General features: G+C 42.5%; 1 protein-coding gene across 1 annotated transcript in view; it reads left to right on the plus strand.

Moving 5' to 3' along the window:
• KNTC1 (kinetochore associated 1) overlaps nt 1-18,057 on the plus strand; it is a 105,468-nt gene that overhangs the window by 10,615 nt on the left and 76,796 nt on the right. Inside the window, 18 exon segments of the mRNA XM_070763296.1 lie at nt 657-721; nt 723-773; nt 1,792-1,863; nt 3,407-3,448; nt 3,451-3,487; nt 4,579-4,613; nt 6,405-6,470; nt 6,472-6,512; nt 7,720-7,817; nt 8,703-8,755; nt 11,045-11,157; nt 12,191-12,248; nt 12,379-12,436; nt 12,439-12,476; nt 14,261-14,304; nt 14,395-14,460; nt 16,358-16,373; nt 16,375-16,434. Of these exon segments, the coding sequence (XP_070619397.1) occupies nt 657-721; nt 723-773; nt 1,792-1,863; nt 3,407-3,448; nt 3,451-3,487; nt 4,579-4,613; nt 6,405-6,470; nt 6,472-6,512; nt 7,720-7,817; nt 8,703-8,755; nt 11,045-11,157; nt 12,191-12,248; nt 12,379-12,436; nt 12,439-12,476; nt 14,261-14,304; nt 14,395-14,460; nt 16,358-16,373; nt 16,375-16,434 (1,013 nt within the window).

Genomic DNA, 18,057 nt, shown 5'->3' on the forward strand with positions numbered 1-18,057 from the left:
GATAGATAGATAGATAGATAGATAGGCTGATAGATACATAGATAGATAGATAGAGAGAGAGAGGATAGATAGATAGATAGATAGATAGATAGATAGATAGATAGATAGATAGATAGATAGATAGATAGATAGATAGATAGGCAGGCTGATGGTTACATAGATAAATAGATAGAGAGAGAGGATAGATAGATAGATAGATAGATAGATAGATAGATAGATACATACATACATACATACATACATACAGAGAGAGAGAGAGAGAGAGAGAGAGATAGGCAGGCAGGCAGGCAGGCAGATTAGATAGACAGACAGATAGACAGACAAATAGATAGAGATGGGTGGGTGGATGGATGGATGGATGATAGGTAGGTAGAAGCTAGGTGGAAGATAGATGGATGGATGTAGAATTACTGCTGAAAATTTTCCTAAATTGAATTAACATGGAAACGGCAGGTTTATGGCATCTATTCATTCATTCATTCATTGCTAGATTGATTGATTAGTTAGATTTACCTTTCTGAGGACTTTTGCCATTTCCCCGGGTATCTTTTATTTACCCTGTGGTTGCTTTTAAATTTTTTGTCCTGCAATGTTTTCCTTTTGGGGTTCCCATCCCCACCCACAATAACGCGTGGTTGGCTTTTCGAACCTTTCAGAAACGGAAGTGGACATTGTTGGTTTGTGTCAAGAAGGCCAGATCCTTGTCGCGGGCGAAAGGAGCGGGAGACCTACACCTGATTCAAGTCTCTTCCAAACAGACCCTACTAACTAAGGCAGGTGGCTTCTCTCTTGCCTGTTCTGGTAAACATGTAGCTTCTTCTATTTCAGAAATAACGCCATCACTCTGCTAAACAAATAATTCCCTCAACACTGTCAGACTTTCTACTAAATCTGCACTTCTATTCTACTAGTTTTTCTCATCATTCCTTTCACCCATTTCCTCCCATGTTGACTGTATGACTGTCACTTGTTGTTTATATCCTAAGATTTTTATTAATATTGCTTCTTCATTGCTTATTTGACCCCTATGACAATCATTAAGTGTCGTACCACATGATTCTTGACAAATGTATATTTTATTTTATGTATGCTGAGAGCATATGCACCAAGACAAATTCCTTGTGTGTCCAATCACACTTGGCCAATAAAATTCTATTCTATTCTATTCTAAAGGTACATAATGCTCAGCTATAGTTGTAGCACAATGGAAGGAGGTTCCAGGATCATCCATTCCCGAGTCCCATTTCCGTTTTAACTTGTCTGTAAAGAGGCTAAAAGTGTGTGTTTTTCCCCCAAAAAATTAACCATAAGAAAAAGCCGGGCCCTAATTTTGCAGCAAACTTCTTTCTCTTAGGTTCTTAAGAACCTAAGAAGAGCCCTGCTGAATCAGGCCAAAGCCCATCGAGTCCAGCATTCTGTGCCACACAGTGGCCCACCAATTGTCCACGGGGATCTTGAGCAGAAAGAGGAGGCAAGACCCTCCCTTTCCTTTGACCCCCCAACAAATGGTACTCAAGGGAACCCTGCCTGCCTCAACCAACATAGAGGCAGCACATGGATGTCCGTTTCTATAACCACTGATACATTTGGCATCCATGAATCTGTCTAATCCTGCCTTGAAACTATCCAGGCTGACAGCTGTCACGGCCTATTCTGGAAGGGAATTCCATCAACCAAGGATCCTCTGGGGGAAGAAATATCTCCCTTTATTTGTCCTCACTTTCTTCCCAACACCATCTGTCATTACAATGATGCTTTTTCCTTTTTGTGTGTGTGTGAAATCACATCTAGGCGCTAGTTCACAGTTCTGTCGATGAAAAGGCCTTTTTGGACCTCATTCTTGAAATGGACAGCTCCGTAGAAGGTAAGAGGGGTCACCTTGGAAAGTATATGTTGTAAGCCACGGTGGTCACAACTTTGGCCCATAAGGAAAACCACAAGCATTTTGCTGCCTTCTTTTTTCTTCTGCAAAATCTTAATTGGAACTGCAGAAAAAGCAATTGCTACCTGCCTGACTTCTCACTGGGGACGTGTATACTGCATAATGAGTCAAAAAGGGGGCTGTGAAAAATATTTAGGGACCCCTCACATCCTGGACACAAACTGTTTCAATTCCTACCCTCAAAACAGCACTACAGAGCACTGCACACCAAGACAACTAGACACAAGAACAGTTTTTCCCCCAAACGCCTTCACTCTGCTAAACAAATAATTGCTTCAACATTGTGTCAAACTATTTACTAAATCTGCATTAACTATTACTAGTGGGGTATTTTTTCATCATTCCTATCACCCATCTCCTGCCCACTTTACTGTATGACTGCAATTATTATTGCTTGTATCCTTACAATTTATATTGTGACTGATTCCTAATATAATTTCATTGATGTGTACCAAAGACTATGATTAAATATTTGTACCTTACAATTCTTGATGAATATATCTTGTCTTTTTATATACAATGAGAGCATGTGCACCCAAGACAAATTCCCTTATATGTCCAATCACACTTGGCCAATAAAGAATTATTCTAGTCTAGTCCTAAAAATTGGGTTCCTGTTTTATATATCCAGTGTAATTCCTTGTGGCCCTTTGTTCAGCATTCAGAAAAAGTGGAGCTGTTTTGATTAGTTGTTTAGTTAGCGGTTATTTATTCATTTATCTATCTATCTATCTATCTATCTATCTATCTATCTATCTATCTATGTAATCTATCTCTCTAATCTATCTATCCATCCATCCATCCATTTATTCATTCGTTTGTTTGTTTGTTTATTTATTTATTTATGTTTGTATGCCGCCCCTCTCCAAACACTCGGGGGCGGCTCACAACAGTAATAAAAACAGTATAAACAATGGAACAAATCTAACAATAACAATTATATAAAAAACCCTAACAATTTAAAAAACCATACAGCACATACATACCAAACATAAAATATAAGAAAGCCTGGGGAGATGTCTTAGTTTCCCCATGCCTTGAGTAACTTGCGGAAAGACAAGGAGGGTGGGGGGCCGTTCTAATCTCTGGGGGGAGTTGATTCCAGAGGGCTGGGGCCGCCACAGAGAAGGCTCTTCCCCTGGGGCCCCGCCAAAACGACATCGTTTGGTCAACGGGACCCAGAGAAGGCCAACTCTGTGGGACCCTTATCGGCTGCTGGGGATTCGTGCGGTAGAAGGCGGTTCCGGAGGTAGTCTGGTCCAATGCCAGTTATTCCTTGACTCAAAAGTACAGAGATGGAGTAATTTGGGTTGGGAATGGCTGCTTGATATTTATTTATTTAATTTATTTATTTATTAGATTTGTATGCCGCCCCCTCTCCGTAGACTCGGGGTGGCTAACAACAGTAGTAAAACAGCACATAACAAATCTAATGTTTAAAACAATTCCCTGCTTAATTTATAGGGTACCTACCATGCATTTATTCTGACCCAGCAAAGGTTTTTCTCTGTATTATGCGTCTTCCACTTTCCAACATTCAGAAAGGTAAGCCAAGCCTCTGTAGGTTCAAATCATATACAGGATATTAAAAGATGAAACTTTTATTTTTTTGTACTTTCTCTTCTAAGTACACTGATATCTGAATTTTGCAGATATACAAAAAAAATGGAAACACTTGACTTTTTTGGCATCATAATGTTTTGAACATGTTCAAATCAATCAAAACTTGACATATTTTAATTGTTTTTTGGTTTAATTCTGTTATTTGATATGTTTTTTTAAATTACCTTTTTTTAAAAAAACAGAAATTTAAAGGAAATTGGTTATAACCTTCTAGAAATGGCAGAGCTCTCAGACTTTCAAAGAGGGCCAAATTGTTGGTGCTCGAATGGCAGGCGCTGGTGTAACGGAAAGTGCCCGGATGTTTGGCGTTTCCAGAGGTCATGTCTCAAAAAGTAATGACTGCTTTTGAAAGAGAAGGGAAAGCGTCCTCAGCCAATCACAGGTCTGGTCGAAAGTCGAAGTCGTCTGAGAGAGACCGGTCGGACTCTAAAGCGAATGGTTAGAGCGGATCGCAAGACCACAGCTCCTAAAATCACTGCAGAGCTCAATAGACACGTACAGAACCCAGTGTCCACAAAAACTGTTCGAAGGGAGCTTCACAAATCTGGATTCCACGGAAGAGCTGCAAGGTGTTTCCATTTTTATGTCCACCCCCTGTAGCTGGTGGCAATTGCGTTCAATAGCCACAGCCGTTGTGTGATTCAGCCCTTGTGTGTGTTTTTCCTGGGTGTTTTGTGTGAAGCTTGATAGCCACAGGCACAATTCACAATTGTGATTTCCAGATTTCAGGCCAATTGTCTCTTGCGGGTTTTTGTTGGAAAAACGGTAGCTGTTGAGGACTTTCCGTAGGTCCCTTCTACGTTGTCTCAGCTGTCAATTTTCATGTTTAGCTTATATTTTTCTCTGTTTTGTTTGTACTTTGCCCTGCCTGAAATGCTACAGCTAGCTATATGAGGGATATGTATTTCTGGAAAAAAAAGAGATGTTGGAACAAATGTAACGATGAAAGGACATTATAAAAAGCTTTTCTGAAGTATTTCTGATAAAATATACATGTTTTTTCCTTTATGCAGCGATTACCGAAATGGACTTCAAAACTGCTAAGAAGGTATCTGAAACTTATTTATTTGTTTGTTTTGTTTGTTTGTTTGTTTGTTTATTTATTTATTTAATGGGATTTGTATGCCGCCCCCTCTCCGAGGACTCGGGGCGGCTCACAGCAAAATATAAAAAAAGAACAGTAATATCATCCCAATTGGTACTACAATATTAAAAACAATTAGAAAGAGAAGATTAACCTAAAAAAATTAACTTATTAACCCGAGACATTCAGCAGTCATACTTAAGGCGTTCAGTGGTCAGGGAAGATCTAAGAGTCCCAAGCCTGGCGGCAAAGATGAGTTTTTAAGCTCTTTCGGAAGGCAAGGAGGGGAGGGGGCAGTGCGAATCTCTGGGGGGGGTTGATTCCAGAGGGCCGGGGCTCCCACCGAGAAGGCTCTTCCCCTAGGTTCCCGCCGGGCGAACATTGTTTTGATCGACAGGACCCGAAGGAGGCCAACTCTGTGTTATACACTCCCTCTATTGCCTCCCTGATGTTTCTATTCACGAGGTAGAAAGCATCATGTTTGTGTGTATGTTTCTTTTTAAATTAGGGGTTTTTAAATGACTTTTTAATTATTAGATTTGTTATATATTGTACTATTATTGTTGTGAGCCGCCCTCGAGTCTACGGAGAGGGGCGGCATACAAATCTAATAAATAATAATAATAAATAACAATAATAATAATAATTTAAAATATATATCTCCTTCAAGGTGAGATCTATTTCTGGACATTCTGGGGACAAAAATACAAAATTGATTTGCGTTGGCAAGATTTGCCGGGGCGCTGCCAAGAGAGGAATAGATAAAAACAGCAGATGTCCAATGCCAAATTTAAGAGGGGGGGTTTCCCCACGTGGTATCTGCTGAAACTCAAAGATGCTTCATTTAGATCCAGCTGAGTGTGCTTCTTCAAAAATAAACAATGCACATTTAAGTCTAATAGATTAGTGTTTCCCAACCTTGGCAACTTGAAGATATCTGGACTTCAATTCCCAGAATTCCCCAGCCAGTATTTGCTGGCTGGGGAATTCTGGGGAGTTGAAGTCCAGATATCTTCAAGTTGCCAAGGTTGGGAAACACCTGTAATAGATGATTTTTATTTATTTATTATTAGATTTGTATGCCGCCCCTCTCCGCAGACTCGGGGCAGCTAACAACAGTAAAAAGACAATGTAAAACAAATCTAATATTAAAAGAAAATCTAAAACCCCCAATTTAAGAAATCAGTCATACATACAGTCATACCATACATAAATTTTATAAGCCTAGGGGAAGGGAATATCTCAATTCCCCCATGCCTGACGACAGAGGTGGGTTTTTAAGAGCTTACGAAACGCAAGGAGAGTGGGGGCAACTCTGATATCTGGGGGGAGTTGGTTCCATAGGGGTCGGGGCCGCCACAGAGAAGGCTCTTCCCCTGGGTCCCGCCAAATGACATTGTTTAGTCGACGGGACCCGGAGAAGGCCAACTCTGTGGGGACCTAACCGGGTTGCTGGGATTCGTGCGGCAGAAGAGGCGGGTCCCGGAGATAATCTGGCCCCGGTGCCATGAAGGGCTTTATAGGTCATAACCAACACTTTGAATTGTGACCGGAAACTGATCGGCAACCAATGCAGACCTGCGGAGTGTTTGGAGTAACATGAGGCGTATTTAAGGAAGCCCATGATTGCTCTCGCAGCTGCATTCTGCACGATCTGGATTTGAGGAACCGCGCAGTTTTTCCATGTGAATTCTTTCAATTGTCTCAGAATTTGCCTAAAGTCTGAATTATCTGAACGGCTGTTTTGTCCTACAGTTGCAAAGTCAGGCGGAGACTTTCTTCGTTTCCGTAGCAGATCACCACAACGCTTGCTGCTTTACCCTCGGTGACAAAGAACACAGCAAATACCTTTGGGCTGATAATAGGGGTAAACATAAACATTTATTTGAATGTGGGATTAAGGTGCAATTTCAGCTGCCTTTTTCCACCCAAAGGCGTAGAAATTATGGTATCATTTCTGCATATAGCCCCTGAATTCAGGGTAGGAAAAGTTGGGAAAAACTTTCAATTTCTGCAGGGCTTGCCAGCCTTGGGCATCCTTGGTCTACAGAGGTGGCCTTTTATAGCATTTATACTTATGTACCCGCTTCACAGTGCTTTCCCAGCCCTCTCTAAGCAGTTTACAAAATCTGCCTCTTGCCCCCAGCAATCTGGGTCCTCATTTGACCCACCTCGGAAGGAGGGAAGGCTGAGTCGACATTGAGCTGGTGGTGAGATTTGAACTACTGAACTTCAGCTAGCAGTTAGCTGAAGTAGCCTGCAGTGCTGCAGTCTAACTCTTCCTTCCTTCCTGTCCTTCTTTGTCCCCTTCCTTCCTTCCTTTCTCCTTTCCTCTTCCTTCCTTCCTTTTTTCCTTCCTTTCTCCTTCCCTCTTCCTTCCTTCCTTTTTTCCTTCCTTCCTTCCTCTCCTTTGTCACCTTCCTTCCTTCCTTCCTTCCTCTCCTTCTTTGTCCCTTCCTTCCTTTTTTCCTTCCTTCCTTCTCTCCTCTCCTTCTTTGTCCCTTCCATTCCTTCCTTCCTTCCTTCTAGCAACAGCATTTAGACTTATCGACCGCTTCACAGTGCTTTTATAACCCTCTCTAAGCAGTTCACAGAATCTGCCTCTTGTCCCAACAATCTGGGTCCTCATTTGATCCACTTTGGAAGGATGGATCGGATGGAAGGAAGGAATAGTAATAGCAATTAGACTTATATACCGCTTCCTACTGCTTTTGCAGCCCTCTCTAAATGGTTTACAGAATCTGCCTCTTGTCCCCAACAATACTGGGTCCTCATTTGACCCACCTCCGAAGGAGGGAAGGTTGAGTCGACCTTGAGTCGGTGGTGAGATTTGAACTGCTGAACTACAGCTAGCAGTTAGCTGAAGTAGCCCTGCAGTGCTGCACTCTAACCACTGCACCACCTCGACTCTTTTAGACGCTTACCTGAGATGAAAGAGGGAGTTGGCTTGGTTTGCAAACTTCTCCCTTGAAGAAAAAGGTTTCTAATATAATAATAGCCTTTACTGTCATTGTGTGTCATGTATACAACGAAATTGGTTATTGCTTAATATCAATGTTGGCTTTCTTAAAGGGGGGTCGGGCAGCTGTGCGATGTCCGTATGGGAAGTGAACCCTAATAAGAAGCTGGCTTCCATTCAAAATGTTGCCGATTCAAGCCTGATTAAAGGTAGGAGATTCTGGCAGCCTTAAGGCTTAAAGACTTCATGAGGTCCTTATGGGGTCCTTCATAGCATCAATAAAAGTTCAGTTTGGAGTGGTGAGGCCCCATTTGGAATAATACTGTGTCCAGTTCTGGAGACCTCACCTACAAAAAGAGGATGGATAAAATTGAACGGGTCCAAAGACAGGCTACAAAAATGGTGGAAGGGTCTCAAGCATCAAACTGACCAGGAAAGACTTCATGAACTCAATCTGTAGAGTCTGGAGGACAGAAGGAAAAGGGGGGACATGACTGAAACATTTAAACATGTTAAAGGGTTAAATAAGGTTCGGGAGGGCAGTGAACCCAAAGACAAGGGGAACACAATCTGAGGTCAGTTGGGGGAAAGATCAGAAGCAACGTGAGAAAATATGATTTGACTGAAAGAGTTGTAGATGCTTGGAACAAACTCCCAGCAGACATGGTGGGTCAATCCACAATAACTGAATGTAAACGTGCCTGGGATAAACATGGATCCATCCTAGGATAAAAATACAGGAAATAGTACAAGGGCAGACTAGATGGACCAGGAGGTTTTTTTCTGCCGTCAATCTTCTACGTTTCTAAGGATTTTTACCTGGCTGTTGAGGTTCTCCAAAGTTTTCATGGCTTGTTTTAAAAGGAGAAACATGATCTAAATACAGCGTGGTGGTGGTGTTGTATTACGTAATTATCTAATGCTGCCTCTCTCTTTCTCTGTTTTTTTCCCCATCCTAATTCCATTCTTTGCCATTAATTTTATATTAATTATTTATACTCTTATCTATTTTTGTTTTTATTCTCTGTTTCCTTGTCGAATGCTTGGCTTTCTAAGGAGGCAATTTCTCTTTTGTGCTTTGATCTCCTCTCCAGCTGCGAAGAAGCTTGAAGTTGTGGAGAACTTGCTGTTCGTCTTAGACAACGAGGCACGTATGATTGTGTTGATTTTAGAAATAGCTTGATGGGAGAGCTGTTCCCCCACATCTTCAGTAAGCAAGGTTAATAAGAACATAAGAACCTAAGAGGAGCCCTGCTGAATCAGGCCAAAGCCCCTCGAGTCCAACATTCTGTGTCCCACAATGGCCCCCACCATTGTCCATGGGGATCTTGAGCAGATAGAGAAGGCAATCCCCCCTCCTTCCCTTGACCCCCCAACAAATGGGACCCCAAGGGAACCCTGCCTGCCACTACCAACATAGAGGAGGCACTTGGACCTCTGTTTCAATAACCACCAATACACTTGGCATCCCATGGAATCTGTCCTTATCCTGCCTTGAAGCTCTCCAGGCTGACAGCTGTCATGACCTCTTCTGGAAGGGAATCCCATCAACCAAGGACCCTCTGGGTGGAGAAATATTTCCCATTTATTTGTCCTCACTTTCTTACCCGTAAGCTTTAAGGAAGGCCCCCCTGGTCCTAGTATTGTGTGATAGAGAAAAGGATTTTTCTCTATCCACCTTTTCTATCTCATGCATGAATTTATACATTTCAATCAAATCACCCCTTCAATGACAACTTTCAAGGCTGGAGAGACAGAGACGTTGCAACCTGGTTTCATAAGGGAGGGGCTGCATTTCCTTGATCATACTAGTTGCCCCTTTTTTGCACCTTTAAAAAAATATATATTTCCTAGGCTCCATGCTGGCCGTATCGGTGAAGATAATCTCTTAATTGTTACAAGTACAGTGGTACCTCTACCTACCGTATTTTCCGGCGTATAAGACGACTGGGTGTATAAGACGACCCTCTAACTTTTCCAGTTAAAATATAGAATTTGAGATATACTCGCCGTATAAGACTACCCCTCTTCTGACGCACACCAAATAAAAATGAAAAAAAAAAAAACATCGGCGGGGAGAGCAAAGGCGGCGGCGGGAGTAGCAGAGGCGAGGCGGAGAAGAAAGAAGCGGTGGATAGCTGGCGAGGCGCCGGCTAGAGGGCTGGACCCGCCGCTTTGCCGCTGCTCCCGCCGCCGGCTTTGCTGGGGTCGAGCGCCACACACCCGGCGGCAGGAACTGCGGGGGGTAGCCGGCGTACGCTCCGGCTAACGAGCCCTTGCCGCAGCTATCCGCCGCTTCTTTCTTCTCCGCCTCACCTCCGCTACTCCCGCCCGCCCACCTTTGCTCTCCCTGCCGGGCAAGAGGCAAAGGCGGCGACGGGAGTAGCGGAGGCGAGGCGGAGAAGAAAGAAGCGGCGGATAGCTGCGGCAAGGGCTCGTTACGCCCGGCTACCCCCCGCAGTTCCTGCCACCGGGCGTGGTGCTCGACCCCAGCAAAGCCGGCAGCGGGGAGCAGCGGCAAAGCGGCGGAGTCCAGCCCTCTAGCCGGCGCCTCGCCAGCTATCTGCTGCTTCTTTCTTCTCCGCCTCGCCTCCGCTACTCCCGCCGCCGCCTTTGCTCTCCCTGCTGGGCAAGAGGCTAGGCGAGCAGGCCGAGGCACTGGAACGGCGGGCAGGTGGCGCTCGGCACCCGGAATCCCGTCTTCTCGCCACCCCCCCCGAGCTCCCCTCCGGAGCCTGCCGCCGCCGCCGCGCTTCCTCTGCCGGCGAGGAGTCCTTCTTATCCACGCCGGTAGTAATGGGATACTGATCACACATTCTACAGCCTGTGTGATCAGTATCCGGCGCGAATTTTCTATACTGTGGAATCAGTATCCGGCGTATAAGACGACCCCCCCACTTTGGAAAAGATTTTCAGGGGTTAAAAAGTCATCTTATACGCCGGAAAATACGGTAATTATGAACTTTTCTAGATAAGAAGCGGGTGTTCAAGATTTTTTTGCCTCTTCTCAAGAACCATTTTCCACTTACAAACCCCGAGCCTCCGAAACTGTAACCGGAAAAGGCAGGGAGAAGCCTCCGTGGGGCCTCTCTAGGAATCTCCTGGGAGGAAACAGGGCGGAAAAAGGCAGGGAGAAGCCTCCGTGGGGCCTCTCTAGGAATCACATGGGAGGAAACAGGCCGGAAAAGGCGGGGAGAAGCCTCCGTGGGGCCTCTCTAGGAATCACGTGGGAGGAAACAGGGCCGGAAAAGGCGGGGAGAAGCCTCCGTGGGGCCTCTCTAGGAATCATGTGGGAGGAAACAGGGCCGGAAAAGGCGGGGAGAAGCCTCCGTGGGGCCTCTCTAGGAATCTCCTGGGAGGAAACAGGGCCTCCACCCTCCCTGTGGTTCCCCAATCGCAGCATTATTTGCTTTTACATTGATTCCTATGGTTGTAGGATGTGCTGTCTTTGTGGGATGTCCACTCGCTGACTCTGACCTGGGACTGTCCCTCCGTCCACATCGAAGGATTCCTTTTGACTTCCGAATCGGATTTATCGGCAGGAGGAGGGTGAGGCCCCCCCCCCCCCCTTTTAAGGCTCCCTTAAATGTAGAAAATTGAACGGGTCCAAAAATGTAGGACAAACACAGCTGAGCTTTCCGCTTCCTTTCTCTTGCATAAATTTCACTGGGGAGGGATTTTTAAAAGCGCCACGTGTCCCTTTTAAAAATGCAAAACTTTCCGCCTTCCCTGGGTGGGGGTTTATCTCCTGACAATTATTACTTCTCCTTAAGAAGGAAATAGTCTTAAAACAGAAGAGCTTGAAATATTTGATGGTAATTGGATTTTCTTTCCTTTTTCCCTTTTTCTTTTCCTCTTTCCTTCCCATCCATCTTTTTTCTTTCATGTCTTCCTTCCTTTCCTTCCTTCCCTTCATTCCTTCCTCTCTCTCTCTCTCTCTTTCTTTCCTTCCTTCCTTCTTTCCTTCCCTTTCTTTCTCTTTCTCTCTTTCTTTACTCTTTCTTTCCTTCCTTTCTTCCTTCCTTTCCTTTTTTCCTTCCTCTCTCTCCATCTGTCTCTTTCTTCTTTCTTTCTTTCCTTCCTTCCTTTCCTTCCTTCCTCTCTTTCTTTCTTTTTTCTTCCTTTCCTTCCTTCTTTCCTTTCCTTCCCTTTCTTTCTCTTTCTCTCTCTTTTTTCTTACACTTTCTTTCCTTCCTTCCTTCCTTCCTTTCCTTTCTTCCTCTCTCTCTCTGTCTGTCTCTTCTTTCTTTCCTTCCTTCCTTTCCTTCCTTCCTCTCTTTCTTTCTTTCTTCCTTTCCTTCCTTCCTTCTTTCATTCCCTTTCTTTCTCTTTCTCTCTCTCTTTTTTCTTCCTTTCCTTCCTTCCTTCTTTCCTTTCCTTCCCTTTCTTTCTCTTTCTCTCTCTTTTTTTTCTTACTCTTTCTTTCCTTCCTTCCTTCCCTTTCTTTCTTCCTCTCTCTCTCTGTCTCTCTTTCTTCTTACCTTCCTTCCTTCCTTCCTCTCTGTCTCTTCCTTTCCTTTCCTACCTTTCCCTCTTTCTTTCTTTCTTTCGTTCTTTCTTTCTTTCTTTTTTCCTTCTCAAGACTGGGGACCGCCAATCTTAAGCTGATTGCTCTCACAACACCGGACCACGTTGCACAGGTATTCACCTCTATTTGTTTTTTGTTTTGTTTTTAATTAAAGATGTCTTCAGTTTTGACTATAAAACTGGACCTCCGACTAATAACAAGACTGATTTTTCCCTCCCTGTTTGACCTTCCTGTCTTGTTAGATGAAGAGCATTGTGGTTTTTTCACTCCCGGCCATGCGCCAGCTGTATGCTGTGGAAGTCACCCAGTGTCCACACTGGTACAGAGCGTCATAAACACGGTAGGCACCGGTCTGGTCTTGGACGTTGAGGGAGGAAATATAAAGCAGGAAGCCGTTTCCCCGGGGAAGCGTGCACGGGATTTGAAAAGGAAATTTGACTACTGTAACGCTCTCTACATGGGGCGACCTTTGAAGAGTGTTCGGAAACTCCAGATCGTGCAGAATGCAGCTATGAGAGCAGTCATGGGCTTTCCCAAATATGCCCATGTTACACCAATACTCCGCAGTCTGCATTGGTTGCCGATCAGTTTCCGGTCACAATTCAAAGTGTTGGTTATGACCTATAAAGCCCTTCATGGCACTGGACCAGATTATCTCATGGGCCGCCTTCTGCTGCACGAATCCCAGCAACCGGTTAGGTCCCACAGAGTTGGCCTTCTCCGGGTCCCGTCAATCAAACAATGTTGCTTGGTAGGACCCAGGGGAAGAGCCTTCTCTGTGGCAGCCCTGGCCCTCTGGAACCAACTCCCCCCAGAAATTAGAATTGCCCCCACCCTCCTTACCTTTCGTAAGCTACTTAAAACCCACCTCTGTCGCCAGGCATGGGGGAACTAAGATACTCTTTCCCCTAGGCCTTTACAATTCTATGCATGGTATGTCTGTATGTATGTTTGGTTTTTATATTAATGGGTTTTTAATTGTTTTTAGTATTGGATTATTATTGTGCGCTGTCTTATTATTGCTGTTAGCCGCCCCGAGTCTCCGGAGAGGGGCGGCATACAAATCCAATAAATAAACAAACAAACAAATCAATAAATAAATGCCACTGTTTTTAACCAAGCCAAATTGGCTGGCTTTCAAATCGGTCTGTCTGGAAAGAATCCCAGCTTGTGGTCTTCTGCAATCTCCTTTCACACTGCCCTGCGGCTTGTGTTAGGTGATTTGGGAATAAACCACAATTGGAAGATGGTAGATAACACAATCAATTGAAACAATGAAATGGGGTACGACCCCTTAGTTGGTGATTATAGAATAGCATTCTTTATTGGCCTGATGTGATTAGACACACAAGGAATTTGTCTTTGGTGCAGATGCTCTCAGTGTACATAAAAAAATAGACATTTGTCAAGAATCATGAGGGACAACACTTAATGATTATCATAGGGGTCAAGTAAGCGATCACAATAATAGAATAGAATAGAATAGAATTCTTTATTGGCCGAGTGTGATTAGACACACAAGGGATTTGTCTTTGGTGCAGATGCTCTCAGCGTACATAAAAGAAAAATAGACATTTGTCAAGAATCAGGAGGGACAACACTTAATGATTGTCATAGGGGTCAAATAAGCAATGAAGAAACAATATTAATAAAAATCTTAAGGATACGAACAAGTTACAGTCATACATACAGTCATAAGTAGGAGGAGATGGGTGATAGGAATGAGAAAAAACTAGAAGTAATAGTAGTGGAGACTTGGTAAATAGTTTGACAGTATTGAGGGAATTATTTGTTTAGCAGAGTGATGGCGTTTGGGAAAAAACTGTCCTTGTGTCTAGTTGTCTTGGTGTGCAGGGCTCTGTAGCCACGTTTTGAGGGTGGGAGATGGAACGATTTATATCCAGGGTCGGTAAATATTTTCACGGCCCTCTTTTTGACTCAGTCCTCAATGGAAGGCAGGTTGGCAGCCATTGTTTTTTCTGCGGTTCTGATTCCCCTCTGAAGTCTGTGTCGGTCTTGTTGGGTTGTTGAACTAAATAACAGCTCAGTTGATTATTGTTGATTATTGAACCAAAGGGACTCAGAAAAAAACAAAGTGTTTCCTAAGACTTTTTTATCCCACAGGATACAATTTACTTTATGGAGGGAATGTATGAGAACAACCAAAAGTAAGTTTGCTCTTTGGATTATATAAAAATGGGTGGAAGGTTGCTTCTCCATAAAAACAGCTCTGTTTTTAACCGAGTGTTTGTTTCTAGATCTTCGGATGATCCGATCTCATTTCTGGTAATGAGAAGCTTGACGGAAGCCTTACCTGAGAACAGGTGAGGGTGTATTTTGGCTTTTGGCCCCATCGAAAGACCAGATGAGGGTTCTTGGGGCATAATTAAGCAAAAGTTAGAAACTTTTTACTCCTATTGGCTTTGCTTGGAAAGACTTCCTACCAGTGGTGAAATCTTTAAAAAAAATTCCCTACTACTTTGGGTGGGCGTGCGTGAACAGGTGAGCTCTTAAATCACCTTTCACACTTCACACACAAGCAACACAAAAGCCACACTGCTGGACTCACACACAGAGCAAAAAGCACACAAAACGACCCCTGCAACCATGCAATATAGGTTATGACCTATAAAGCCCTTCATGGCACCGGACCAGATTATCTCAGGACCGCCTTCTGCTGCCACGAATCCCAGCGACCAGTTAGGTCCCACAAACTGGATCTTCTCCGGATCCCGTCAACTAAACAATGCGCTTGGCGGGACCCAGGGGAAGAGCCTTCTCTGTGGCGGCCCCGGCCCTCTGGAACCAACTCCCCCCAGAGATTAGAATAGCCCCCACCCTCCTTGCCTTTCGTAAGCTCCTTAAAACCCACCTCTGCCGCCAGGCATGGGGGAACTGAGATACTCTTTCCCCCTAGGCCTTCACAATTCTATGCATGGTATGTCTGTATGTATGATTGGTTTTTTTATTATAATGGGTTTTAATTGTTTTTTAGTATTGGATTATTGTTATAGGCTGTCTTATTCTTGCTGTTAGCCGCCCCGAGTCTCTGGAGAGGGGTGGCATACAAATCCAATAAATATAAATATAAGAAACTCACAAGTCACAAGAGAGCTGAAAAACGAACGATCCCACCGTGCCCATAAAAACAACACAAATTCCCAGAATTCCCATCTACGGTTTATGCTGATTAAAACTCTGAGCTTTGATAATAGAGTAATAGGAAAATATTAGAATGTGCAAAATGGAGGCAAACTTTTACACCAAAGTTACAGAACGAACAGGAAAAAGAATACTACACTGTGTGGGGTGAACTCTGTCCCTGGATTGATGGAAAGAAGGGAATAGGATAATTGTAATTTTTTAAAAAACTGGGAAACCGAAGAAACAGAAATGTAATTATAATTGTAATTGTATTACAATTGTAAATGTAGTTGTAAATATATGTCTTTAAGTTTGATGTCTTTGTTGCACTATTCTTTATTTTTTTTGTTTTTTTAAAAACTTATGTATTAAAATTCTGGGACTTGAAATCCATCCACCTGGATTTTGCCCAGGCTGAAAATAATAATAATAATAATAATAATAATAATATAATAATAATTTATTAGATTTGTATGCTGCCCCTCTCTGAAACCCCTGAGCTAAGAGACCTTTTCTTGCTGATGTTTTTTTTTTTTTAATAAATTTTTTAATTACGGTAAATTTTATTACAACATACAAAAAATCTTAAAAGAAAAAGTGCCCAACACCAATAAACCCCTCCACCATTTAGGGGGTTAAATTATTTGCAATAAGTTTCAATTTCTTCCTTAGCTCCGGTTTACATTTCTTTACATACAAAAAGTGATTGGAATTTATTTTTCACCTTGTCGTCATAAATTCTACTTAAGATATAATTTTTTCACCTTATTCCACCGTGCCATCAGCTTCTCCAATTTATTTTCATCAAAGTTATTTAATCTTATTTCCATGATTTCGAAGTGGATGTGGTCCACCATGTACCAGTACCAATTCTGGATTGTCCATTTATTGCTGTCCTTCCACCCTAGTACCACTACTACCTGAGCGCTTTCCAAAGCTGCTGTTTTGATTTCTTTAAATTCTCGTAATTCCCCATGTTTAACTAGTGTTGCTAATTCTTTTGTGATTATCCAATTCATGTTTAGCATATTATTTATTTCAACTGATGTCAAACGTAATTGGTATTTTCCTCCCCAGACTAAGCCGTTTGCTCTCACAAGCACAAATTTGACGAGGCTGAAAGTTTTGCTCTTCAGTTTGGACTGGACATTGAGGTAATAGACTGCTAAAGGAAGTGTTTTTAATAGGGAAGTGGACCCAAGAACAAGGGGGCACAATCTTGAGGTTAGTCGGGGAAAGATCAGAAGTAACGCGAGAAAGCAAGAAAATATTATTTTTGTGAAAGAGTAGTAGATGCTTGGAACAAACTTCCAGCACACATGGTTGGTAAATTTATAGTAACTGAATTTAAACATGCCTGGCATAAACATAGACCCATCCTAAGATAAAATATAGGAAATAGTATAAGGGCAGATTAGATGGACCAGGAGGTCTTTTTCTGCTGTCAATCTTCTATGTTTCTATGAATGAGGAAGGAAGGAAGGAAGGAAGGAAGAGAAGGAGGGAGGGAAGGAAGGAAGGAAGGAAGGATCCACAGTCACTGAATTGAAACATGCCTGGGATAAAAAATAAAATAAAAATAAATAAATATAAATAAATAAATAAACATAGATCCATCCTAAGATAAAATATAAGAAATAGTATAAGGGCAGATTAGATGGACCAGGAGGTCTTTTTCTGCCGTCAATCTTCTATGTTTCTATGAATGAGGAAGGAAAGGAAGGAAGGAAGGAAGAATCCACAGTCACTGAATGTAAACATGCCTGGGATAAACATATCCATCCTAAGATAAAATACAGGAAATAGTATAAGGGCAGAGTAGATGGACCAGGAGGTCTTTTTCTGCCGTCAATCTTCTATGTTTCTATGTTTCTAATAATCCTCCTTCACTTCCTGCTAAGAAGGGGAAAGTGATGTCATACATGTTGTGACCGCATTGCGCTAATCGCGCAACTTATATCATTGGGCATCAACGGTAATGCCACGGCAGGTGAATGACATCTGAACAGGTGATGTTCAAAAGCTATAACCAGCCAGCACAGAGGTCCTTGCTGAACACTGGAATTTTACTTTTAATCGGGAAGAACAGGAATTATGTAAAATCAATGTGATATTTCATCACTGTATATACTTTCAGAGTCTATGCTTTGCTCTTTGATATACTATTTGTTATAAATGGTATTTTTTCCCTCTTGAACATATGTCAACAAGGGAAGAGGGGAAGACATTGGAGAGATTGGGAATGTTTTTAACAAGTTTTGTGGTTTTATTTGTTGTGTTTTAGTTACCGGTAAGTGTGTGTATTGCCTACTATCTATCTTTGTGAGTTGTATACGGCTTGCTGTTATGCCCTTTGTTAAAAGGACATTATAAATAAACGTTTACAGTGTTCCCTCAATTTTTGCGGGTTCGAACTTCGCGAATAGCCTATTCCACGGTTTTTCAAAAAATATTAATTAATAAAATACTTTGCTGTTTTGTTCCTATACCACGGTTTTTCCCACCCAATGACGTCATATGTCATCGCCAAACTAATAATTTTTGCAAATAACAAAAAAATTAATTATTGTTAATAAATAATTATGTTTATAAACATCAGGATCACTAAGTGTCTTATTCAATGGTGAGTACCAGTAATAATAGTGAGTAAATGGTTGTTAAGGGAATGGGAAATGGTAATTTAGGGGTTTAAAGTGTTAAGGGAAGGCTTGTGATACTGTCCATAGCCAAAAATAATGTATTTACTTCCGCATCTCTACTTTGCGGAAATTCGACTT

Source organism: Erythrolamprus reginae, chromosome 10 (assembly GCF_031021105.1).
Source record: "Erythrolamprus reginae isolate rEryReg1 chromosome 10, rEryReg1.hap1, whole genome shotgun sequence".
Classification (NCBI taxonomy): Eukaryota; Metazoa; Chordata; class Lepidosauria; order Squamata; family Dipsadidae; genus Erythrolamprus; species Erythrolamprus reginae.